Genomic DNA, 27,944 nt, shown 5'->3' with positions numbered 1-27,944 from the left:
AAAGGTGTCATTTAATGAGTCCATTAAATCCCCTTGGATGTTCCACTTTTGGATTGCCCAATTTTGGACGTTTAGCTTGTGAATGTCACTACCAGAGTCCCACTCATGGTACATTCTGTGGAAATGTGCTCAGCGAGATAATCAGCAGTGTCTGGCTTTAAAGATAAGGGCTGCTGCTGCACAGCTAGGAGAGGAGGCTCTGGGCTGGTTACATGTGAGCACACGTGTGTGCGTATGTTTGCAGATTGAATGTGTAAGAATACCAGAATGCACAGCCCATTGTCTGATCACAGGTAACCTGTCGTAGAATAGACTCTTTTGATATTGTTGCTGACCTGCGGGTAGGCCTTCTAATGTGAGTGGTAGTAGTAAAGGAGGCACAAGGGCACCCAAAGCAATTAGACAGGGACCTTGGGAAGTTACGTTTTACAAGAGACACTGGTCCCTGAAAGCAAAGGAATATAAGCAGTGATAGATATAGCCACAATTGGTAGTATATTCTAACCTTGGCCCAGCCGGACAAGGCAAGTTTAATAAGAAGCAATGATTCGCAATGATCTAACAAATGTAAGCAAGATATTCGTGGGACACAAGCCTGTATCCTGTGGCTTACATATCAAGAGGACATACATTTTCTGGAAAACATACAGGCAATTGAAGCGATGTTTCTATGTCAGAGAGTAACCGGTAGTGAAACATCTTAGTATAAATCTAGTCACCTTCACGACATTTTATACACACAAGTAGTCATAGTGTAAGGTGAACAACATAGTCGACGACGTTTCGATCCTTAAAGAGGGGATTTTAGGATCATCATCAGGACTGATTAGTATGAATTGCCCATTAAAAATGCCTGAAATAACAACAATTGTTACAAAAACCAATATTGTACAATACGGGAGGAAACAAGGGGGGAAAAAGGATGGAAGAAACAACATAATGGTTAAAAATAAGAACATAAAACATGAGACAATATTTGTCAGAACACGTGCCAGTCACAGTGGGATTGACATAGTGAAAAGCAAGCAACAGTTCAATGTGGAATGCGGATGAATTAGCGTAGAACATGATTCATAGGAGGTCGTGTCCAAGGCCGAAAGTTATAATTACCGCGAGTGAGAGGGGTTGTCGTGGTGAAGACAGAGAGTGACGAATGATACTATTATTCACGGAAGGTGCGTGGGTGGGGAGTGAGGGCCAAGTGTTTGTACAGGAGGAAATTACCTCAGGCTGTGTAGGATATACAGCAAAAAATGTTCTTCGGTTTGGTCAATGGACCTAAGCGAGTTTAAAATCCAAGGATACAGCCTGCGAAGAGAAATTTGTGAGTGTCACAAATCGAAGCGGGAATAGCGGTGGAACTGTGCTTACATGGTATGGGGCTTACCTCGGGCCGCGAGGATTGATATATCAACGCGGAAGGAATGATCTGCCGAGAAAAAGGTAAACAGGGGGAAATCCCCTTAAATTTCCCCCTTTTTACCTTTGTAAGCACAGTTCCACCGCTATTCCCTCACAATCCCACTGTGACTGGCACGTGTTCTGACAAATATTGTCTCATGTTTTATGTTCTTATTTTTAACCATTATGTTGTTTCTTCCATCCTTTTTCCCCCCTTTTTTCCTCCCGTATTGTACAATGTTGGTTTTTGTAACAATTGTTGTTATTTCAGGCATTTTTAATGGGCAATTCATACTTATCAGTCCTGATGATGATCCTAAAATCCCCTCTTTAAGGATCGAAACGTCGTCGACTATGTTGTTCACCTTACACTATGACTACTTGTGTGTATAAAATGTCGTGAAGGTGACTAGATTTATACTAAGATGTTTCACTACCTGTTACTCTCTGACATAGAAACATCGCTTCAATTGCCTGTATGTTTTCCAGAAAATTTATGTCCTCTTGATATGTAAGCCACAGGATACAGGCTTGTGTCCCACGAATATCTTGCTTACATTTGTTAGATCATTGCGAATCATTGCTTCTTATTAAAGTTGCCTTGTCCGGCTGGGCCAAGGTTAGAATATAGTACCAATTGTGGCTATATCTATCACTGCTTATATTCCTTTGCTTTCAGGGACCAGTGTCTCTTCTAATGTGAGTGGACATTTGTAGTGTAAGTCTGTAGTGCTTACTGAAAGTCTGTGGTAGTTAATGGAATTACACATTATAAGCGAAATCTGCTCCGAAGTACAGTTTCACCCTACTTAGACCTACAGGATCCATTGAGGTATCCTCATAGGGAACATGCATTTCAAGTGTAGATCCACAGCCACTTTCATCATAACCTCACTTATTTTGGCACTTCAAGAGTTGTCCTATTTTCCTTTTGAACTTTTGTTGGGAAGAGGTCAGGCAGCTGTGTCAGTTGGGGGCAGAACTAAGGCTCTCAGGGAAGGTCTTTTTATAGACCACCTGAAGATGCCATGGTTAAACATTCCAGAATGCTGTGCGGGCTATAGGAATTGCACATCCCTGTATGCAGGAAGGTTGGGGTAGGGTGACAATGTGGCATCCTAAGATTGGGGTGAGGCTTCCACCTTCCAGGACTTTCCATCCCCATTTAAAGACAGCTGCAGAAGGGTGAGACACTTGACAAGACACTGGACCTGGGAGCGATAACGGTGGGAAGGAGAGGCCACCTGATGCCATTGTAAGAATGGACTGAAGGACTTTTACTCCAGCTGAACCCCAAGACTAGAATGGGTTTCTTGAAGGCCAGTAGCTCTGGTCCCCTTATGCCCCCTGAGGAAGAGTTGGGGGAATGAGCCTACTGGGAGACCCTGGATGGTTCCCCTTGGACATCTGTAGATTGGTCCTTGACTCCGCTGACACACACATACTGTTCAAGTAGCCAGGAGGCTGTGGTACCTGGGCAGTGTGGGAGGCAGGGTGTTCTACATGTTGGCTCTGGAAGGGCTGTAGAAAATGCACCCAAGCAGGACAGAAACTGGGGTGCCCAGCAGAGGGCAGATCTGGTGAAGGGAGCAACTAAATTCAAGATCCCCAACAAAAGTACCCTTTAGAGACAATGAGGCCTGAAAAGAATACTTCTCGTGGCCAGATACGAAGATTGTGGGCCAGGTCCCATGAGGGGTCTAGGAGGGACAACAAGTGCATAGCACTCCATTCAAGTTTTCAAACACTCCCCTGGGGTGGGGGGGGGGTGGCGGGGTCAAGTTCCCAGGGGGGTCAGTGCAACTTTCTTATTTCAAATTTTATGGGGAGTTGATGTGCATGGGGCTCCGTCCGCAGAGCCACTTTCAAACCAGGGGGCTCCATCCTCCTGGGGCTGAGGAAAAGGGAGACTGTGCCTCTTCATCCACCAGACACACACAAAGGGAACGGGGCAGCACACCACCATCCAGGGTGCATGACAATGCCCCCACACTGATCTTGCTGTTCCAGGGACATGGTATCAATGAAGGGATATGTGTAGGATAAAGGCTTAATTGATGAGGGAGTAAAGTGTGTGCAACATAGAGAATGGGAGAAAACCCCTGCACTGTACCAGGAACAATGAGCTCTCAGGAATCTCAGGGGACGTTATTTAGTCATAAGTGTCTCATCCTAATTGCTCATTCTTCATGTCTGTAACCATCTAGCGTTTGAATCTCCCAGTCACTTGCTTTAGTGCAGGTACTTCAATCCTCTGCCAGGACTGGAACAGAGAGGATGGCTGCTCACACTGTATTATGGACATGGCCCCAAAAACACTGTTCCTTTGCTTGCTTCTTTAAAAACTTTCTCATTTTAAGCTATCCTTTATTTAGAGTGCAACTCTATTCAGCTATGTGAAGATTTGAATACTTTTTTCATGAAGAAAATTAACAAAATACGGCAGCGACTGGATGTGATTGCCACACACTCATCTCCCATGCCATCCAATCCAAGTTTATCAAAGGTTCTTCTTGCATCCTATTTTGCCCATGAAGGTTCAACCCATTCTACAGTCTTTACAGCTACAGACTCTTATATTTACTTTTTATCTGCATGTTTTTAAAAGCAGCTCACATGAATTTGTATACATCAGATGGCTGCAGCCTCTTACCATTAATATAAAAGGTTAAGTCTTCCCATTAGTAAAAATACTTCAGTTTTGACCAATTATATATCTTTTACTGATTTGCCAGTCTTAACTAAAATATTGACAAAGATCCTAGTTACCCAGAGTCAGGAATACCTTGATAATCACAATTTGAATTTAGGCTATAATACCCATCACTTAACAGAAAGTACCTGAATAGTTTTTGGGTATGCTTGACCTCTTTGAAGCAATTAGGCACATGGGGTGGTTACTGGCTAGGTGAAGTTGTGCGTCATCCTGCCCTACCTCAAATCTGCCCTCTTTTAGCAATTGAGGGTCAAGCAGGACACTGCTGACTCCGACTCTGATTCAGACGGAGGAAAAATGGCCCTTCGCATGATCCCCCTCAGTCAAAAAAAGGAGGAGCTCAAATAGGTACTCTCTGCTGGTGGAAACAAGAGACCTAGTATGGACACTAAAGGACATTATGGACATTAAGGAAAGGCGGTAAGGAGCTCTTCTTGGGAAAATTTTAGTCAAAGTTGGTTAGAGTCCTGACAAAGACTCAAAAAACTTATGAATGGCGTTCTAACATTAAGACGCTGAGCTCTGTCTATTTACCTCCTGTTTCATATGGGGGGGGGATATAGGAGTATTGTGGGCACCAAAGATCTATTGCTAGTTGGAGGGAGTGAGACTGAATGGGTACAACTGGAGCTGGATCTGTTTGGCTTGTGAGCCTGTAAGGACGGATATTGGGACACTATAAGAAGTGGGAGACAGGCGCAATGACGAAGTGATGAACCTTGAGATTGTGCATCTATGGGATTGTACTAAGCCACTGTTCTGCTTGGGTTTTCGGATCAGATAGAACCCGCTCATCAGAGCCTCACTAACCCAGACAGAACGTTACCCCCTCCCTAGGGCCTATTTACAATAGTGCAACCACATATATCTACCACCTAAGGACAGGGAATTCCTACTATACATACCAAGACCTCTTATAATCGGCGGCCTCGCGATCCCATACGGATCCAGACCTCTCTGCCCATACGACAGTATCACAATGTTCTGCTTGGGTTTTCGGATCAGATAGAACCCGCTCAGCAGAGCCTCTCTAACCCAAACCAGAACGTTACCCCCTCCCTAGGGCCTATTTACACCTAAATAACCACATATATGTACCACCTAAGGACAGGGAATTCCTACTATATATACCAAGACCTACAAATCACAGCCTCGCGGTCCCAAACGGACCCAGGACTTCCTGCCCAGACGGCAGCCACAGACTTCCTGCCCAGACGGCAGTCACAGCCTCGCGGTCCCAAACGGACCCAGGACTTCCTGCCCAGACGGCAGCCACAGACTTCCTGCCCAGACGGCAGTCACAGCCTCGCGGTCCCAAACGGACCCAGGACTTCCTGCCCAGACGGCAGCCACAGCCTCGCGGTCCCAAACGGACCCAGGACTTCCTGCCCAGACGGCAGCCACAGCCTCGCGGTCCCAAACGGACCCAGGACTTCCTGCCCAGACGGCAGCCACAGCCTCGCGGTCCCAAACGGACCCAGGACTTCCTGCCCAGACGGCAGCCACAGCCTCGCGGTCCCAAACGGACCCAGGACTTCCTGCCCAGACGGCAGCCACAGCCTCGCGGTCCCAAACGGACCCAGGACTTCCTGCCCAGACGGCAGCCTTAGCACGAGTTCATCCTATACTTACCACGACATACAACAAGGGAATCAGTGTTACTATATATCAGATCACACAAAGACAGCTAGTTGAGCACAACTTGTTCCCCAGTTCGAGGGGCTCCTTTCTCCCTTATTCAGTTACCACCTACCTGATCAGGATTAACATCTGTTCATGTCAAGTCACAGCTGACTAGAAGAATGGGTTACCCTCTTACACAAGAACACGTAGCACATATTGCTTTACTACAAACTGAATACTTTATTTAGTTATTACATGCACACTCACGGAACATAATACATATCACATAACCTGCAAAGAAAAGTGAAAGATTAAGTTGTACACTCTAATAGTAAGGGGTTGACATCACCTTGGTCGTATGTAGCCTGCACTCAATGGTCATCTAGGTTCCCTTCTCGTCTGCGCCTCGGCTTCGCCTGGAAGTCACACCTCCGCAATCACGGGTTTACTCCCGTCTCCCTCTCCGAGTCACTGGGACCTCTTCCTCATCGGCTACTCTCTTCTCTTTGGAATATCTATTTCTCGGTTTTTTCTCCACCTCCAAGTTTGTCATCTGTCTTCCCTGGAATAAGTAGCAGCTTTACTACTAACGGCCAGGTGCCGCCTATGGACTAGAAGCAAGTGCAAGTATCTGCCTCAAACTTTTACTAATATAGACGTGCATTTCCTCATGGAAAATTCCAGCCCGTAACCTGCCGCCCACCAAATTCTTGTACCTCCCCGTGCCAAGGACACGTTCCCAGCCGGCCGGCCTGATGTAGTGTCTTCGGCATGAAGAAAAATACAATCCTTCGATAAGGGCCGGCCTGAACCGGTTCTCTCCAAGCGAATAACACCTCCTAACTAAAACACTGCCCATGACCTAGAAACATCTCAAGCTGCCGGAGCAGAAAGAAAGATGGAGTCTCTCCCGTTTGAGGCCTACCAGGCCTGCATTCAGCACGGCTCCATGAAATACCCTCACTACAGGACAGGTTATCCCTAATACTAACGAATCTATCCCCTAGGCTATATGTGCAAGCCCTGATCTATGGGGAAGAGCACAGAATCATGTCGAAGTGCCTAGTAAATAGGCTCCATTCACTACTCTAACCCTTAGACTTGAATGGAAAGAGACTGAAGTCACCTAAATCACCCTTCAACACAATAAGACCGGAAAAATCGAGCAGTACACACAAGTGGCGGCCTCGCGATCCCATACGAATCCAGACCTCTCTGTCCATACGACAGTATCACAAGTGGCGGCCTCGCGATCCCATACGAATCCAGACCTCTCTGCCCATACGACAGTATCACAAGTGGCGGCCTCGCGATCCCATACGAATCCAGACCTCTCTACCTAGACGGCAGTCTCAGCACAATCGGCGGCCTCGCGATCCCATACGAATCCAGACCTCTCTGCCCATACGACAGTATCACAAGTGGCGGCCTCGCGATCCCATACGAATCCAGACCTCTCTACCCAGATGGCAGTCTCAGCACAATCGGCGGCCTCGCGATCCCATACGAATCCAGACCTCTCTGCCCATACGACAGTATCACAAGTGGCGGCCTCGCGATCCCATACGAATCCAGACCTCTCTACCCAGACGGCAGTCTCAGCACAATCGGCGGCCTCGCGATCCCATACGAATCCAGACCTCTCTACCCAGACGGCAGTCTCAGCACAATCGGCGGCCTCGCGATCCCATACGAATCCAGACCTCTCTGCCCATACGACAGTATCACAAGTGGCGGCCTCGCGATCCCATACGAATCCAGACCTCTCTGCCCATACGACAGTATCACAAGTGGCGGCCTCGCGATCCTATACGAATCCAGACCTCTCTACCTAGACGGCAGTCTCATACGACAGTTCATCCTATGATCACCATAACATACAAAAAGGGAATCAGTCTCACTATTCATCAGATCACACAAGGATTGCCAGTTCGAGCATAGCCTGTTCTCAGGTTCGAGGGGCTCCTCTTTCCCTTATTCAGTTACCACTTACCTGATCAGGGTTAACATCTGTTCATGTAGCCGCAGCTGACTAGAAGAATAGGCTACCCTCTCATACAAGAACACGCAGCACATGTTGGTTCACTACAAACTGGGTACTTTATTACTCATCACATACACAATCACATAACATTACGATATAACACATAACCTGCAAAGAAAAGTGAAAGATTAAGTTGTACACTCTAATAAGAAAGGGTCGACATCACCTTAGTAGTATGTAGCCTGCACTCAGTGGTCATCTAGGTTCCCTTCTCGTCTGTGCCTCGGCTCGCCTGGAAGTCACACCTCCGCAGTCACGGATCACCCTTCTCCGAGTCACTGGGACCTCTTCCTTCTCGGCTACTCTCTCCTCTCTGGCTATTCTGCTAGGAGAGTATCTGTCTCTCGGTTCTTTTCCGCCTTCAAGATGGCGTCTGTCTTCCCTGGAATAAGTAGTAGCTTTACTGCTAACGGCTAGATGCCGCCTACGGACTGAACATGTAACTGCCTCAGACTTTCACTAATATAGAGGTGCGTTTCCTCATGGAAAATTCCGGCCTGTAACCTGCCGCCCACCAAATTCTTGTACCTCCCCGTACCAAGGACACGTTCCCAGCCGGCCGGCCTGATGTAGTGTCTTCGGCATGAAGAAAAATACAATCCTTCGATAAGGGCCGGCCTGAACCGGTTCTCTCCAAGCGAATAACACCTCATAACTAAAACATTACATTTGACCTAGAAGCATCCCAAGCTGCCGGAGCAGAAAGAAAGATGGAGTCTCTCCCGTTTGAGGCCTACCAGGCCTGAATTCAGCACAGCTCCATGAAATACCCTCACTACAGGACAGGTTATCCCTAATACTAACAAATCTATCCCCTAGGCTATGTGTGCAAGCCCTGATCTATGGGGAAGAGCACAGAATCATGTCGAAGTGCCTAGTAAATAGGCTCCATTCACTACTCTAACCCTTAGACTTGAATGATAAGAGACTGAAGTCACATTCCATCATTGTTCCTCACAAGAAGGCCGGGAAAATCGAGCAGAACAGCCACTGATGGAAAAAAATGGTTGGATATTAAGAGAACACTTAAGTGTAGCCAATGCCAAAGAATAAAACATTTCCCCCGCCCCCCAAAAAGGGCCCAGGATTACCACAAAGAAATCGAGCTGGGAAGACATTGCCATTCAGAGAGCCTCTGATGGAAAGACCAAAGCAATTTCCCCTTGAAGGACTGGGGGCAATATCAGAGGAGAGGACGAGTAGGGGCGCACCAGTGATAGATATTACTAAAGTGCAGCAGCCGGGAATGTCCCCTACTTAACTGGAGTCCGCTTAATCATCAGCTCCACCACTTGCTGAGGAGATCTGGCAGGCCTGGGTGAGCGACCTGACCAGGAGAATGCAGTTGTGCAGGAATATTTGACAGAGGGCACTGATGCTGACCAGACACAGTCGCTTGCCACACTGTCAATTTCGGGGAAAGGAACAGAAGGGGGTGGTGCCAGATTGTATCCAGTCTTCGGCAGCAAGGTGGTAAGAAGTGGACTGACAAGCCACAATAATGATCATGGAAATAATACATTGGGACCAATAGTGCCCCTGTGGCTAAGGGATTAACAGATCTCAGCTGGATGGTAGGTATGAATGGAGGTGTGAACCTGGCTGAAAACAGAGGAGCCTCCCCCAGCTCACAGTTGCTAGAGTTGGAGTTAAGTGGAGATGCGGAAAGGGGTGATAGCCAGTCCAGGCAAGATCTCTTCAGTGCAAGTAATTTCAATACTGCAGTGCTCCAACTAGCACCTAGTTCACCTCAAGTACCTGTATTTCACCAACCGTGGCAGGTGTCTCAAGCCTCTGACACAAATCTAGAATCAACTAACAATGTAAAAGAAATGGCTAACCCTGCAGAAGCTCTCGCTTATACAGGAGCTCAGCTTCCCAATATTAAAACTGAATCATTGCTGACTTCTATTCTGGGGGAGATACAGGAGCTAAAACAAAGTCAAAATTCGCTGGCTCAGTCCGAGTGGTAAAATTGACTACTGCACAGCTCAGTTGGGACATTTAGGATCTTTCAGGAGGCAGAGGCAGCAAGAAAATACCTGCATGACCTAGGTCACTGCAATACAGTCTATCATATTTTTGGCTTTCGGTGTTGTATGATGGGGGTTGATATTGTTCTTTTTGTCTTTCAACACACTTGTTGTGTGGAGTGGTTAGCTCGAAGTAAGGCACTGAGTGCAGTCAGCACACATGAAGGGTCAAGGGTTGGCAGGACAAACATGGTTAAGAAGGCACAAGGGTACCTAAAAGGGGGAGAGATAATGGAATGCTTGTGGGGAGGGTGAGGGGAAGGCATCAGCTTGTTAGTGGAGCTTCTGCCTGGGTTAAAAAAGACAGTTTCTGGAATTTGAATATTACTTTCCAAAAACAGAGGGTGGGCAGTAGGAAGAACCAGGATATTGGAGGGGGGACCGGCAGGGCAATATGGTAACATGACCCACATATTAGAGTTCTACAGACGGGTATAAGCTTAGCTTTGTCTCTATGAATGTGAATGGCCTCAACATCTGAATGAAATGCAAGGCCATTTTTAATTGGCTGGAAAAACAGAAAACAACTTTTATGTTTCTACAGGAGATATTTATTATTATGGAAAAAGAGGGGCGAGCCACATGGGGGCCAATGCAGCTTCTGTTGCATTCCACTTCTTCAGCAGCTCACAGAGGAATTGCATTTTTAACAAGTAGGAGGTTTAGCTGCGAGATTATTAAATCATCAACAGATGAGAAAGGGAGATGGGCGATTGTAGAGGTGCTAATTGAGCATGTATCAATTACATTTGTTTCTGTATACGGCTTAGTTATTGATTAGCGGGAGCCTATGTATGATTTGATTCACCATCTTGCCCAATTTATGAAAAATATTGTAATTGGGGGTGATTTTAACTGGGCCCAAATTCCGCAGTTGGATCAGAGTAACCCCAAGGCTAAAAAAGGAAAACAGAGAATGGTGCAAGCCATAAAGAGGTTAAAGGATGAGATAGGCGTTTTTGACCCCTGGTGTAGATCGAACCCCGGCCTGAAACACTATGTGTTCTTCTCTGCCTGGTTTCAAATGGTTTCAAGGATAGATTTTTATCTTACCTCTGATTCCTTGCTAAATGTAGAGGTCTCTGATGTCCCTAACTGTTTTTCAGAACATACAGTAGCCAGCCTGGAAGTCCCGATGCCTTATATAATTACCCCTATGTATAGATGGTATTTTAATAAAGCCCTACTCTTGAAGGAGGATTCTTTTGAAGAGAGGAGTGAGATTATAGTTTATGAAAGTGCCCAGAGTAAGATAGAGAATGAGAAAATATTAAGTCTCTCAAACGCGCTCCAAAGTGCAGAAATCGGGCTGCAGCAGATACTAGACAAGCAGCAATACTTAGCTACAGAAGCGTCCAAGAAGGAACAACAGACTTTCGTGTTGGAAAAGGAGATTATAAGCTCCCAGACCTATGGCCACCCTCTATATGAGGAGGGGGAGGTTAGTGGTAGATTGCTGGCTTGGCGCATTCACTCTCAAATGGTAAAGAATAGTATCACCAAAATTGAAGACTCCTGGCTGGGAAAAAAAGAAAGGGATAAAGAAGTAATAGTCTATTTTCAGCGCATACATCCGTTAAATCTCTGAAGAATATATTAATCCTTTGGATGAAGATATTGTAATTTTTTTTAACTTGCCTCAAATTTCCTTATTGCCAATGGAAGTTGCGGGCAATCTGATTCACTTTATAGAAATAGAGTAGGTGATAAGGAAGCTTAGCTGAGTATGGCTAACCCTCTGAATGGTACTCGTGGATGATTAAATACCTGAAGAATCCGACTTCAAAGCTGTTCAACCACTTTTTAAGGGGGGGGGGGCATTCGCCCTTCATTTAAGAAGGGAATCTTAATTTGCTTTCCTAAAAAGGAAAAGAACCCGGAGCAGGTGCATTCTTACCGCCTATCTCTTTACTTAATTCAGATTATAATCTTTTAATGAAAATCCTTGCTAAGAGAATATCTGAGGTAATAGTGGATCTGGTGACAGTAGATCAGAATGGGATTGTCCCTACATACCAAATATTCTCTAATGCACATTTCCTAACTGAAGATTACTATGCGACTCACCAGATTCCAACAGTAGTCTGGTTCATGAATGGTGAAAAAGCTTTTGATTTGGTGAACTGTAAGGTTTTATTCAGAATCAGGAAAATAATGAAATTTCCTGGTCAACTTATTAAGATGATTGCTAGAATATATCAGGGCTCCAAACCACAGCTGGTATTCAATGCCAAACCTGCAAGTTCACCTGCCTCCGGACCTGCACCGCACCCGCCAAGCCGAACACCAGCAACAACCACCTCAAGTGCATCCTGCTCAACACCCGCTCCGTCCACAGACACACCGTCGAACTCTGGAACCTCCTCGACACAACATCGCCAGACGTCGCCTTCCTCACAGAAACCTGGATGAACGCCTCCTCTGCGCCCGACATCGCCACAGCCATCCCGGACGGATACAAGATCACCCGGAGGGACCGCGTCAACCAGACCGGAGGAGGCATCGCCATCGTACACAAGAACACCATCCGCATCACGACCAACTCCGACGACACCTTCACCGCCGCCGAGCACCTCCACTTCCAGATACACACCGACCCAAAGACCACCCTCAGAGGCACCCTCATCTACAGACCCCCGGGACCAAGCACACAATTCAGCGAAGACATCGCAGACTTCATCAGCCCGCACGCCCTCCCCTCCGCTGACTACATCCTCCTAGGAGACCTCAACTTCCACCTGGAGAACAACAAGGACTGCAACACCACCACCCTGCTGGACAACCTCGCCAACCTCAGACTCAAGCAACTGGTGAACACCCCCACCCACTACGCCGGCCACACGCTTGACCCCGTCTTCTCTTCCAGCAAGCACGTCTCCTTCAGCCACTCCACCGGACTTCATTGGACTGACCACAGCTGCGTCCACTTCAGCTTCAGAAGAACCACGACCCACCACCACCCGCAACAGGTTCCTCGCCGGAGCTGGAGCAAGATCACCACCGAACAGCTCACCACCTCCCTCAGCCAGAACCCTCCCGCCAGCACAACGGACCCCAACGAAGCAGCCAGCAACCTCACACAGTGGCTGACCGCCTGCGCCGACGACCTCGCACCACTGAAGAACCCTCTCAGCAGACCCGGCAGCAAGAAAGCCCCCTGGTTCACCGACGAACTCAAGGACTCCAAGAAGAACTGCCGCACCCTCGAGAAAGCCTGGCGCCACGACCAGACCACAGACAACATGACCGCCCTCAAGCACGCCACCCGCAAGCACCACCAGCTGATCCGCATCACCAAGAAGACAGCATTCAAAGAAAGACTGGACAACAACGCCCACAACAGCAAGGAACTCTTCAGCATTGTCAAAGAGCTCTCCAACCCCTGCGCCGGAAACAACGACATCACTCCTTCACAAGACCTCCGCGACTCACTCGCCTCGTTCTTCCACCGCAAGATCGCCGACATACACAACAGCTTCGGCGCACCAACCACGCACCCAACCACCGAACCAATGCCCCCCACCAACACCCTCTGCGCCTGGACCCCGGTCAGCACCGAAGACACCACCCGCACGATGAACACCATCCACTCCGGATCTCCAACCGACCCCTGCCCCCACCACGTCTTCAACAAGGCCGACTCCATCATCGCACCCCAACTCCGGGACATCATCAACACCTCCTTCCACACCGCCACCTTCCCGGAGAGCTGGAAGCACGCCGAGCTCAGCGCCCTCCTGAAGAAACCAACAGCGGACCCCACCGACCTCAAGAACTTCAACCCCATCTCGCTCCTCCCTTTCCCTGCCAAAGTCATAGAGAAGACCGTCAACAGACAGCTCGCCGCCTTCCTCGAGACGAACGGATCCCTCGACCCCTCGCAGTCCGGTTTTCGAGCAAACCACAGCACCGAGACCGCACTGATCGCAGCCACCGATGACATCGGATCCCTGCTCGACAACGGAGAAACAGCGGCCCTCATCCTTCTGGACCTCTCTGCAGCGTTCGACACTGTCTGCCACCGCACCCTAGTACAGCGCCTCAGCAACATCGGGATCCAGGAGAAGGCACTGAAGTGGATCATCTCGTTCCTCGCCGGAAGAACTCAGAGAGTCCGCCTCCCCCCGTTCAGATCCGACGCCACCGAAGTCATCTGCGGCGTACCACAAGGATCATCACTCAGCCCAACCCTCTTCAACATCTACATGAGCCCCCTCGCAGCCATCGCACGCCAACACAACCTCAACATCATCTCCTACGCAGACGACACCCAGCTGATGCTCTCCCTCACCAACGACCCCGCCACCGCCAGAACCAGCCTCCAGGAAGGGATGAAAGACGTCGCCGAATGGATGAAGAACAGCCGCCTGAAACTGAACTCCGACAAGATGGAAGTCCTCATCCTGGGATCATTGCCCTCCGCTTGGGACGACTCCTGGTGGCCCCCTGCCCTGGGCACCACTCCCAAGCCAACGGACCACGCACGCAACCTGGGCTTCATCCTGGACTCCTCCCTCTCGATGACCAGACAAGTCAACGGCATCTCATCATCATGCTTCAACACCCTGCGCATTCTCCGTAAGATCTTCCGATGGATCCCCACCGAAACCAGGAGGACGGTCACCCAGGCACTCGTCACCAGCCGACTGGACTACGGGAACACCCTCTACGCCGGAACCACAGCCAAACTTCAGAAAAGACTCCAACGCATCCAGAACGCCTCCGCACGACTTGTCCTGGACATCCCCCGACACAGCCACATCTCCAGCCACCTGAGAGACCTGCACTGGCTCCCCGTCAGCAAGAGGATCACGTTCAGGCTCCTCAACCACGCACGCAAGGCTCTCCACGACCTGGGCCCCATGTACCTCAACAACCGCCTGACCTTCTACACGCCCACCCACCAGCTACGATCGACCAGCCTCGCCCTCGCCGCCGTACCACGCATCTGCAGAGCCACTGCCGGAGGAAGATCCTTCTCCTACCTGGCAGCCAAGACTTGGAACTCCCTCTCGATCCACCTTCGGCTGACCCAGGGCCATCTCTCCTTCAGGAAGCATCTCAAGGCCTGGCTCTTCGAGCAGTAACGGACCCCTCTCACCCAGCGCCTTGAGACCCTTCCTGGTGAGTAGTGCGCTATACAAATGCTATGATTGATTGGAAAAATCTCAACCCTTATAGATATCTCTCAGGATACATGGAAAGGGTATCCATTTTCACCTTTATTGTTTGCCACGTTTATTGTACCCCTTGCATGTGGCCCGAGGAGGATGGGAAGTTTTCGAGTTCCAGTACCAGATACTCCTCGACTCAAGCTGTATGTGGATGGTCTGGTATTAGATCTTCAACAAGACCCTGCAGCTATTAAGAAAGTGTTTGAACTTTTAGACAATTTTACAGCTGTTGCAGCTTATACCAACAACACTGCAGAGACAGAGATGCTGCTTTTCAACACTTACGTGAAGAACCTGCCTGAAGTTCTTCAGAAGTCCTATAGCAACAGCCCCATTAGGTATCTGGGGATTAAGGTTATTGAGGATCTTGACGATCTTTATAATGTGAATGGTATCCCCTCAGTAAGGAAGATCAGGGATAAATTAGACATGTGGGAGAAGCTACCAATTTGTACTGTTGGCAGGGTTTGAATGATTAAGTTGCATATTTTGCCTTTATTGAATTTTTCATTTATGACCATTCCAGTTTACATAACTTATGTTTTTTTCTCAAAACTTAATGCAAGGATTTCTAAGTTCATATGGAATACGGCCAATCCATGAATACGCCCATCAAAGTTAGATCTTCGCTGGGAAAAAGGAGGGATGGCACTTTCATATTGGAAAACATATTATTTGGTGTTTTTTGGGGTATGCATACTAGAATGCACAATATATCCAAGGCATCAGGTATAGATAATTTTTATATGGAAAACATGTTGAAAGAGGTCCCAACATACCAAACTTTTTTTCAAGCCCTATGAGAGAAACCCCAATCAGATTAGATACAAAACAATGTAATTTTTTAAGCAGAAGGAAAAACAGATATGGGAATATCCCACAGATTCATGCAGAGCTCTCCTTCTAATTTGTATGCCCCTTAGAGTCACAGCAAACAGTAAGAAAATGGGAAAGAGATAATTTGGGGAGAGTAGGAGACTGGTTCAATTATAATAATCAGATAATTTCTTGGGAAGAAAGGCAGCCAAGATCTCCCACAGCCTAGGTCTTCAATATCCTAGAATATATTCAAATACAAGGTGTACTCGAGAAATTCCTCCCGCTTGAGATAGAGGAATGATGGGAGAGAGCAATGGTAATATAAAAGCAGGAAAAAAAAACTTGGGCAATGGGCAAGATGGCTTCATATTTGTCACAAAAAAGCTGATAATATGTTTTGTATTGCTCAAGAAAAGTGGAGGAAGAATATTGTAGTGAATGTAGCTTAGGGGGACTAGTCAGAAATGTTGGTCTTTAATATCCAGATGTTGAGGAAGGCTAAATTCAAATGAATGGAGATGTACTCCTCGTGGTTAGGATACTATACCACTAAGAAATTGCACAGGTGGAATGTAAATATTCCGGATAGCTGTCCTAGATGTAACCTAGTGGGTACGTGCAAACAAATGATTTGGAGCTGTCCAAAATTATATAGGTTCTGGGAAGAAGTTTTAACATATTTTCAGAAGGTTTAAGGAATTTCTCTTGTACTGAATGCTAAATCTATACTTTTAGGACGCTATAAGATTCTGGGTATAAACGCTAGTAACATGTGAGCTTGGTGGTATATAGTAATCTTAATAGCTCGGTCAGTGATAACTAATCACTGGAAATCAAGGGACCTGCCTGAATTTCAAATATGGTTGAATATGTTGCTTATGGTTTATACAAAGAATATTTATATGCCAAGAGGGTGGAGAGGGGTAAAATGTTTTCTAAAGTTTGGCAATATTTTATTCACTATGTGGAATGCACATTTGGAGGGAGAACTGAGGGCACTGAACAGCAACACTTTTTTAGAATTTGCGTGAAAAATGTGTGGATTGTATTTTAGAAAGATGAATTTAAGATAATGAACTTTTTCCAGCACTTTATATACCTTTCCAGTGTACTCTCTAAAATCCAACCCGGTATGTTTCCTTGTTTGGAGATTATGATCCTACCCACACCATTAGCAGCAATGTCATTCCCACCTCCTTTTTCTGAGAGTATTAGGGGAATTTCCTACTTATTGGTGTTTGCCCATATAACATTGTTGGCAAGTTTGGAGGAGAGCAGACGCCACACATGTGTCAAGGATGCTCTCACATAAATGCTTTGTGTTGTATTCTGTTGTTTTAGAGTAGAATTTAAATAGCGCTATGTGGATATTTGTATCAAATGCCAGGATTTAGTTGCACGAAATATGCTTAAATACATACTGATGCCTGATAGATCCATCATAACAGAAAGGGTATTTTTTAAATAATCAGTTACAATTGTTTCTGTGTTTTGTAATATTTGCAGGTGATATTTTCAGTTGCCATGCGGTGGATAATCCGGTGCCCCAATCAGAGCTTGCTATGCTCAGGCAGTATGGACCCAATGTCCCCGAGCCCATCTTGCAGAAATTAGTATCAGCTTTTGGTGAGCTGAGGAGCATGGCTGACCAAGGTATCATCACATACCCATACTCCACCAGAGAAGTGGTGAATATCGTGAAGCACTTGCAGGTAAAGATTGTGATGTAAGACAGCGCTATAATAGAGCATATGCCATTCTTCGTGTTGTGCTGTGACATCTTTGTGATAACAACATTGTCCATGACGATTTCAATGAGCAAAATTCATTAGGTAGAGCATTCAAGACATCTTGTATATACTTGTGTATATACTTATATATGTATGTACTTTATGGGCTCTGGAGATCAGCCCTAGGACTTGTCTGCTTCCGCTTAGGGCCTTTTTTTTCTGTTCAACTGCCTCTATTTAAATGTATTGATAGAAAACGACCAGTAGAGATCAGTAAAATACCAGAATTGCTTTCCGCTTGTTCAACTGCCTCTATTTAACTGTCTTGATTGAAAACGACCTGTAGAGGTCAGTGAAATACCAGAATTGCTTTCTGCTGAGGGACTTTCTTTTTTTTTATTTTTCTGGCAACTGCCTCTATTTGACTTTCTTGAAAGAAAACGACCAGTAGATGTCAGTAAAATACCATAATCACTTTAGTATTATCTAGATTCCAGTCCAAAAAAATTGTCTTCCACGAGCACCCATAGACAATAATATTTTTTCAAATCTTGTATTTTCAGTGATATGACCACCGAAGGCCCTGATTTTATATTAAATACAGAGCTTTGGACTATATCATTTCCCGCTGAAAGGCAATATTTCTCTCCACGTGTTCCCATACCTGGCGTGTCACGCAGTTTGGGGCTTACTTTCCCTCCATGTTAAAGAACAGTAGATGTTTCAGCACCCAGGCTAATGTGCTACATAGCCAAATACATTTAAGGTCCCAAAGGCGAGACCGATTGCATTGCAAATGCTTGTTTTTAGGTTTGCTCTTAATACTGTCTGAGGAAATCAGATGCCAGAGCATAATATGGGCTGCGATTTGAGAAGTGGGATTGCATGATTTGAGATTGGTTTAGCTGCCATCCTTAGCAACAGGATTTAATTTTTGCTTCTGCACCGTGGTTTTCATACAGCATCTGCTGTTTCAATTATTTTATCCTCCTTAATTTTATGTCATGCCTTATGATTGTATTTAAAATTGTATTTTTATAGCCTTTACTCGGGGGCGTAGCATAGTCAGTAAGATTTTGGGTGGGGGTTGAGCCTCAGATTTCGGAACAATCACGGTGGTTAAAGTAAATACATATGAAAAGCAAGACAGGAGGGGGTGCTTACGGAGCAGTAGAAAGGGAGAGGAGTGCGGATTGTGAGGGGTACCTGCAATTCAATATTTTGTAAAATACCCAATTTTTAAGACCTTTAAAACAGAAGAGTGCGTGTGTTTTTGTTTGTGTGTGTATCTAAAAATCCCAAGTGAAATCCGTCAAACACCTCACCATACCTACTTAAAGCACCTGTACCCAACTCTTTACTACATAATACATTTGTTAGGCGTTGTAAAACCCCAAACACCCCCTCAGAAGCTGCGTCCTGGCCCCTACTACCCCTAGTGAGGTGGGGAATGGTTTGTGGCTAGTAGAACGCTACTCTGGAAATCAAGGTTTGAGGAAATTAAGTAGTAGATTAGTAATATGCACTTCATTTTCCTTGTAGGATTAGTTGTTTTAAGTTTGTGCTCGCAAGATCTCATGTGTTTACTGTAGTGTTTTGAATGGGGCTACACACATGTTATTGTTAGGTGGACATTTCACTCGTAAAAAAACAATGAAATTCCACCGTTATAGTTAGTTCAGATAACTATAACTCGCGCGCCCGCAATCCAGTGCTTATGACGTCACATATTTCATCACTCATGACATGGTCAGTAGCATCACTCATGACATCACTGATGACATCATCCTTGTGATAGAGTGGCGGTCGCGCGAGTTATAGTTTTCTGAACTAACTATAACGGTGGAATTTCATTGGTTTTTTACGAGTGAAATGTCCACCTAACTATAACATGTGTGAAACCTATGATTTTTAAGTGAATTTGCAAGGTTTTTTAAATGCTAATTCCTAACTATAACGTGTGTGAAACCTATGGTTTTTTAAGTGAATTTGTACGGTTTTTTAAATGCTAATTTTTTTTATTTTTTTTTTTGGGGTTTTTTTATGGTTTATCATCGTGCGTGCACCGTGCGCGCACCGTGGGTGCACCCTGCGATTTAAAAAAAAATAAAAAGGTTTTTTTACCCTTCGGGGTCCTTTAGGGACCCCCTGACAAAGGCTAGGGGGTCAGGAACTCTCTACCCTGCCCCCTTCTCACGTTCGCCACCTCTCTTTTTCACTCTCGCACCCACAACAAACAAAATGGCGGCCGACGCTTCCTGATTTCGACCGATTCGAATGTTGACTGTCTTGAATCCACCAATCAGAATTACGCTCGCGCACGTTAGGGTGCGCGGCTATAGATATGTATGTGCTTTTAAATGCAATTTTCTCAGGAACTACTGAACAGATTGACTCCATATATGCAAAAGGCACTTCCTTGACCTGAGGACTACCTCTCTGCCAAATTTCAAGTAATTCTGTTCAGCCGTTCGGGCTGTACCTTCGACTAAAGGTCCTATGGGAAAATGCATGGGGAGAACACGTTTTGGGACCCCCCTTTTTTCTCGGCCCCCGCTTGATGAATCACCCCGAGACTTTCAGGGTAGGAGCTGAACGGAGCGCCCCATTAGTTTTGAAAATTTCGCGAGGATCCGTTAACCGGCGCCAAAGTTATTCAAAATAGAATTTTCAGATTTCCTATGGAAACACGGTCCTAACTATAACTATCTACTGGCGACCGCCAGTAGATAATAAATATATATATATATATATATATATATAAAGTTTCATAAGTTGCCTTTAGCAGAATGCACTCCCAACAAGTCTTTCAAAAGCGCAGGAACAACTTCAGAGAAAGACAGATAAAATAATCATTGCATGCCTTGCCTGACGCGTTTCAGAGTAAACCTCCTTCCTCAGAGGCAGCATGCCAAGCCATGTTCATTTCACGGTCACTCCAACTGAAATAACCCAATCAATTTGAAAACCTGCCCAGGTGGGTCTTGATAAGCATCATGGGAGTAGAAATCCCTGCTAAGAATCTTGGGAGTTGGAGTCCATATTAAACCCTCGTGGGTCCGGAAACAAAACAGGCTGAAATTTTAAACAGCATATTTTTCTTTTATTAGCATTACATGTGCAGTCTCTCAAAATTGTTCCCAAAAGTAAAGCGCAACTTGTTGCTCCCACATGGCACTTTGCATCTGCATGCCACAGGACTTGTACTGATTCCTACGATGGTGCAATCCCCGACCTGGCTGGCCGTATTAATAAAGTTTCACAAGTTGCCTTTAGCAGAATGCACTCCCAACAAGTCTTTCAAAAGCGCAGGAACAACTTCAGAGAAAGACAGATAAAATAATCATTGCATGCCTTGCCTGACGCGTTTCAGAGTAAACCTCCTTCCTCAGAGGCAGCATGCCAAGCCATGTTCATTTCACGGTCACTCCAACTGAAATAACCCAATCAATTTGAAAACCTGCCCAGGTGGGTCTTGATAAGCATCATGGGAGTAGAAATCCCTGCTAAGAATCTTGGGAGTTGGAGTCCATATTAAACCCTCGTGGGTCCGTAAACAAAACAGGCTGAAATTTTAAACAGCATATTTTTCTTTTATTAGCATTACATGTGCAGTCTCTCAAAATTGTTCCCAAAAGTAAAGCGCAACTTGTTGCTCCCACATGGCACTTTGCATCTGCATGCCACGGGACTTGTACTGATTCCTACAATGGTGCAATCCCCGACCTGGCTGGCCGTATTAATAAAGTTTCACAAGTTGCCTTTAGCAGAATGCACTCCCAACAAGTCTTTCAAAAGCGCAGGAACAACTTCAGAGAAAGACAGATAAAATAATCATTGCATGCCTTGCCTGACGCGTTTCAGAGTAAACCTCCTTCCTCAGAGGCAGCATGCCAAGCCATGTTCATTTCACGGTCACTCCAACTGAAATAACCCAATCAATTTGAAAACCTGCCCAGGTGGGTCTTGATAAGCATCATGGGAGTAGAAATCCCTGCTAAGAATCTTGGGAGTTGGAGTCCATATTAAACCCTCGTGGGTCCGTAAACAAAACAGGCTGAAATTTTAAACAGCATATTTTTCTTTTATTAGCATTACATGTGCAGTCTCTCAAAATTGTTCCCAAAAGTAAAGCGCAACTTGTTGCTCCCACATGGCACTTTGCATCTGCATGCCACAGGACTTGTACTGATTCCTACAATGGTGCAATCCCCGACCTGGCTGGCCGTATTAATAAAGTTTCACAAGTTGCCTTTAGCAGAATGCACTCCCAACAAGTCTTTCAAAAGCGCAGGAACAACTTCAGAGAAAGACAGATAAAATAATCATTGCATGCCTTGCCTGACGCGTTTCAGAGTAAACCTCCTTCCTCAGAGGCAGCATGCCAAGCCATGTTCATTTCACGGTCACTCCAACTGAAATAACCCAATCAATTTGAAAACCTGCCCAGGTGGGTCTTGATAAGCATCATGGGAGTAGAAATCCCTGCTAAGAATCTTGGGAGTTGGAGTCCATATTAAACCCTCGTGGGTCCGTAAACAAAACAGGCTGAAATTTTAAACAGCATATTTTTCTTTTATTAGCATTACATGTGCAGTCTCTCAAAATTGTTCCCAAAAGTAAAGCGCAACTTGTTGCTCCCACATGGCACTTTGCATCTGCATGCCACAGGACTTGTACTGATTCCTACAATGGTGCAATCCCCGACCTGGCTGGCCGTATTAATAAAGTTTCACAAGTTGCCTTTCGTGAAATGAACATGGCTTGGCATGCTGCCTCTGAGGAAGGAGGTTTACGCGTCAGGCAAGGCATGCAATGATTATTTTATCTGTCTTTCTCTGAAGTTGTTCCTGCGCTTTTGAAAGACTTGTTGGGAGTGCATTCTGCTAAAGGCAACTTGTGAAACTTTATTAATACGGCCAGCCAGGTCGGGGATTGCACCATTGTAGGAATCAGTACAAGTCCTGTGGCATGCAGATGCAAAGTGCCATGTGGGAGCAACAAGTTGCGCTTTACTTTTGGGAACAATTTTGAGAGACTGCACATGTAATGCTAATAAAAGAAAAATATGCTGTTTAAAATTTCAGCCTGTTTTGTTTCTGGACCCACAAGGGTTTAATATGGACTCCAACTCCCAAGATTCTTAGCAGGGATTTCTACTCCCATGATGCTTATCAAGACCCACCTGGGCAGGTTTTGAAATTGATTGGGTTATTTCAGTTGGAGTGACCGTGAAATGAACATGGCTTGGCATGCTGCCTCTGAGGAAGGAGGTTTACTCTGAAACGCGTCAGGCAAGGCATGCAATGATTATTTTATCTGTCTTTCTCTGAAGTTGTTCCTGCGCTTTTGAAAGACTTGTTGGGAGTGCATTCTGCTAAAGGCAACTTGTGAAACTTTATATATATATATATATATATATATATATATATATATATATATTGTTTTCGCAACGCGTCGACAAGTCCTCTGCTGTTTGCAAAGTAAAATTTGGGCATCATAAAACGTCCTTGGACGTCCTGGTGTCTTTCGACTTGTGTCTGGAGAGTCGTGTCAGCATTTAACAGTGCACGGTGTGGTGCTCCCTCACTGGCACCACCGGCGGACAGTTCGACACCTCCCGTTAAGATATATATATATATATATATGGCACTGGCCTGGCGGTGGGGTCAGGGGACCTCAGAACTGATTGTCGGATTGAATTACACCTGGCACAGGGATTAAAGTCGAACATTGCAGCCGCCTTGCGTGAGTAAGCTGTTTGGAAATTGTAACATGTTTAACTGAATGCACTAATTGACATTTCTTTTAGTTTACGAGAGTGGATTGCACCTGGAGTGGATTGCACCTCGAAGATCTGAAACATGATTTATATGACAGGAGTCTTTTACTAACTCACAAGGCCGCATTAGCAGTGAATAATTGTATTATAAAAGGAAGACTTTAGTGCGTGCCTTTTGATTTTATCACACAACTTCTAAATGACTGCTTTGCAGCTGAGGAGGTGAATGGCATTCCATTCCGGTTTTTATAAATGCCACTACCATGCATGCAGGGACTGAAACGTAAAGAAAATATTTTTTTATATACAGCAATAGCACACAGGTGTACAGATAAGCCTCATGAGAACGCAGATTGAGCTTGAATTAAGGCATTACTGACACTGGGTAGCTGCAATAAGAATGTTTTACTGCTGTATAATTACATATATCTCCTGATGTGGTAAACTATTTTGCTGCTTAAGGGAAGTGCATCTTTTATGTTCATGGTTGTTAATGTTTAAAAAGAGCACCAACATGGCGCACTTCATATTGATAAAGGCAGTATAATTGCCGAAACGTTCTCTTTGGTGTCCCAAGTGCTATGTTATGTTAATTGCATTTCTTGAGCGCACGGTTACCTGAGGGTGTCCTGGCGCTGGCTACCATGTGTCCAAATTCCTGAGTATGTATTGGCCTACATGGTGAACAGCCAGGTTTTCAGCCTCTTCCTGAATGTCAGCAGCTGAGGTGAAAAGGAAGGTCATTCCATTTCCGGGCGGCACAGGTGACAAAGCTTCTACAGCCCCAGTTAGCTTTTTAACTAGCGGTACAACCACCCCTTGTGCTTCAGCCGAGCGAAGGGCTCTTCTGGGGATGTACCATTGGAAGCGTCGTTGCAGGTAGTCTGGTCCTGTTCTGTGAAGGGCTTTGAAAACCTTGCCCAGGGAATTAAAATGAACCCGTTGTTTCACAGGGAGCCAGTGTATCCTTTTTATTTCTTTTTGAACAGAAACAAATTTTGGTGTCCCAGTCAGCAGTCTAGCTGCTGCATTTTGTACTAGTTGAAGCTTGTTCAGGTATTTCTTTTGAACATTAAGGTACAGACTATTTCAATAGTCTACACAAGTGTCTGGAGTGAACTGACCTAATAAACAGGTTTTGAGGCCCTGATTTCGAGTGCCGGTTCCCTTTCTTGTAATTAAGTTTTAAGAGCATTTTTGGGATTGATGCTTGCCGTTTTCGTGAGTCGCACTCGCAAGGCGGAGAGCATTGTCCACTGATAGACTGCTTTGAAAAGTGACACGCGCCTCCGGCTCCTGCCGACGCGTTTCGGGATTTCCCCCTTCTTCCATGGGCATTACCGCATTCAAGTGGCAAACAAAGACCAAAGGTGAGTCCCCTTTCTTTTATTATTATTTTAAATAGTGCTCAGGTGTATAGAACACGCTCTGAATTATGGGACCTGTAGTTTGAAAATCAATCCCCAGTGGGTTACTGCCACCTGAAATGTCAATATTGGAGTAAACAGAGGCAAAATAAAGTCACTGAACACCCGCAAATGGCAGCTCCACCCTGCTCCGCAATTGCTGCCCCAATAAGCAGCAGCGAACCCACGAGGTTCCTGTGGCGGTGCGGCTCGTGGCCCAGGCAGGGACACTTAATCTGGATTGATGGTTGCCATTTTCGTGAGTCGCACTCGCAAGGCGGTGAGCATTGTCCACTCAAAGTCTGCTTTGAAAAGTGACACGCACCTCCGGCTCCTGCCGACGCGTTTCGGGATTTCCCCCTTCTTCCACGGGCATTACCACATTCAAGTGGCAGACAAAGACTGGGGATTGATTTACAGACTACAGGTCCCATAATTCAGAGCGTGTTCTATACACCTGAGCGCTATTCAAAATAAAACTAAAAGAAAGGGGACTCACCTTTGGTCTTTGTCTGCCACTTGAATGCAGAATTTTTTGAGGTTAGGGTGGGTGTGGGTTATTTGATAGCAAGGGAATTGCTTGTGTGTTTTTTATTTGCTTATATCATTTTTGCCGGTTGACGAATTTTCACAAAAGTTTCCCAAAAAAGTGTGCCGTGATTCTAGCTGTGCATGGAAAGTTTCGGGGCATAGAAAAAGGCGGAGGTAAAAACAAATGTGTTTTCCATGTTAATTACCTAGAGTCTTTAGACACTCCTGCAGCCCGAACCACTGGACAGAAAGTTAGATTCTGTTCCAGAGATCACACCTTTTCTAAATCCGTTTAGTAGTTTTCCAGATATTATAGGAAACCAAATTTTAATATCTGGGCGTATGTGGTAATTTTGTAGTACCTTAGTATATAAACTTTTAGAAAACACTAACAATCACTGGAAGATGTCATCAGTGATGTAATTTGAGATGTCATCAGTGATGTCATGAGTAATCTAATATGTGAGGTAATAAGCTGTGCTTTGAGGGGGCATAAAGAATAGTTGGATCAGATAACTATGACTGCTGAATTTCACTGGTTTTGTACAAGTCTGAGCTTAACAATAACGTTCCTGTAACCTATGTTTTTTTTCAGTTAATTTTTCAGATTTTTTTAATTCTGTTTCCTAAGTATAACAATCCTGTAACCTTTGTTTTTTTTCAGTGAATTTCTAAGGTTTTTCAACATTAAGTAAGATGACCATCGCAATGCACAGCGGGGGGTTACAGAAAGGGCCAGGCCTGGCATTGTGCTGCACCCACCCAAGCTTACTGCTCCTGCCCCCCCTCCTCCTTGCCATTTATTGTCCAAGTCCATGACCATGCTTCCTCATTACAGCCATTTATGGCCATTGTTCTGCCTCTGCCCTTCCTGCCTGCCCTAAGCAGTTAGCTTGCTGCCCCATCCACCTCCTCCCTACCCTCTGTCGTCCGAGGCCATGTACGAGCCCAATCCCTTCTGCATGGTCTGATGTGCTGCCACTGCCCTCCATTAAACTTGATGTCCCTGTCTACTCCTCCTGCCCTCCGTTGCCCAATGCTATACCTTATCAATCCCCTCCTGCTTAGCCTCTGCGCTTAGCTTGCTGCCCCTACTTACCTTCCACTTGCCCTCCGATGTCTGTGTTCATGCCCCTGCTCCCTCCTTTCTGCCCACCATATTCCATGGATCTGCCACACTCCTGTCTACTCTAAGTGTTCTGTTGAGGTGCCACTGCCCCTTCCACCTGCCTAGCACAGTCAGATGGCTGCCGCCTGTCCCTGCCACCCCTAACCTGCCTGTCCAAGTTCCATGCCCCATCTCATCTCTCCTGTCCTCCATTGTCCATTTTCTGCCAGTCCCTTCTGCACTTCATGCTCTGTTTTGCTGCAACTGCTCCTCCTGCCTGCCCTGCGTGGTCTGTTGTGAAGCCCTTTCCCTGTTTTGTGTGGGTCCAGCCCCTACCCCTCCCCCTCCCTTCTGTCCTCATGGTCCTTTGTGCATGCCCTTGTCCCCTCCCTCCTGCCCATCATTGTCGTTGTGCTGCCACTAACCCTCCTGCTTGCCATGTATGGTCTTCTGCGCTGCCACATTCCCTCCCACCTGCCATGTGTGGTCAGTTTGCTGCCCCTGACCCCCCTCCAACCTTTCCTTCAATGTCTGTGTATGCCATTATAGTCTCACTGTTGCCCTCCATGGTGTGTTGTGCTTCCAGTGCCCACTTATAATCATATTTACATATCCTGACATGTATGTATATATATATTGTTATACAAAGAAGTATAAACCCAGCTACATACACTCGTACATATCTTTCATCTATATACTGTGTCACGTATTGTCATAGGAGCAGTTTGTCAAGTATATAAAATTCATATAGCCTTATACAATGCATATACTCATGTACATAGACATATATATATAGTCCTATATACATACCAGACATGCGTGTCCATTTAATGCATAAAAATACATGCATTGTCCTATGCATACTTTTTTCAAATATATATACGTAATCATGTGTATATAGGTATATATCGTACCCAGTGGCGGCCGCCACTGGGTCGTTATAGTAGGATCGTGTTTCCATTGGAAATGCATTTTTTGTGTTAATATTAACTTTGACGCCGTATAATGAATCGCCACAAAAGTTTCCTAAAAAGTGGTCTTTTTTGCATAGTTCGCTCATGCAAAGTTTTGGGGTGATCCATAATGCGTGGGCCAAAAAAAGACGGGCGTCCCAAAACACATTTTTCCCATTAATTTTCGTATAGCAATTTTAGACACAGCTACAGCCTAACCTGTTGAACGTATTTACACCATATTTGGCAGAAAGCTAGATCTAGGTCAAGACTGAGTGCTTTTTGTGCTTTGGTGTAAATCCGTATAGTAATTTTTTATTAATTAATGCTCAAGCACTTTGTATATCTAGGAACGTGTAGTCTCAATGGATTCTGAGAGATCTCAAACTGATATCTGATTGGCCGCCACCGCCTCAACCAGGAAGTGGTGGCAGCCCTCTTAGGACTCAGGACTCTGTCCCAAGTCCTAAAAAAAGCAAAAAAGAAATACACATGGAGGCAGGGTAGGAAAACCCTGACCCCCTAGGCCTGATGCTGGGATCCCAGAAGGACCCCGATTGGGGCCAAAAACTTTTATTTTTTTAAGTTTTGCTGCGAAATTATGTAAATGCAGTTACATCTCTA

General features: G+C 45.6%; 1 protein-coding gene across 1 annotated transcript in view; it reads left to right on the top strand.

The window, feature by feature from the left end:
• VWA8 (von Willebrand factor A domain containing 8) overlaps positions 1-27,944 on the top strand; it is a 1,291,603-nt gene that overhangs the window by 728,865 nt on the left and 534,794 nt on the right. The window contains exon 25 of the mRNA XM_085621802.1: positions 17,317-17,522. Within this exon, the coding sequence (XP_085477928.1) occupies positions 17,317-17,522 (206 nt within the window). The remainder of the gene's footprint in view (positions 1-17,316; positions 17,523-27,944) is intronic.

The sequence above is a fragment of the Triturus cristatus genome, chromosome 8 (genome assembly GCF_964204655.1).
Source record: "Triturus cristatus chromosome 8, aTriCri1.1, whole genome shotgun sequence".
Classification (NCBI taxonomy): Eukaryota; Metazoa; Chordata; class Amphibia; order Caudata; family Salamandridae; genus Triturus; species Triturus cristatus.
This window is presented reverse-complemented; position numbering and strand designations above follow the sequence as displayed.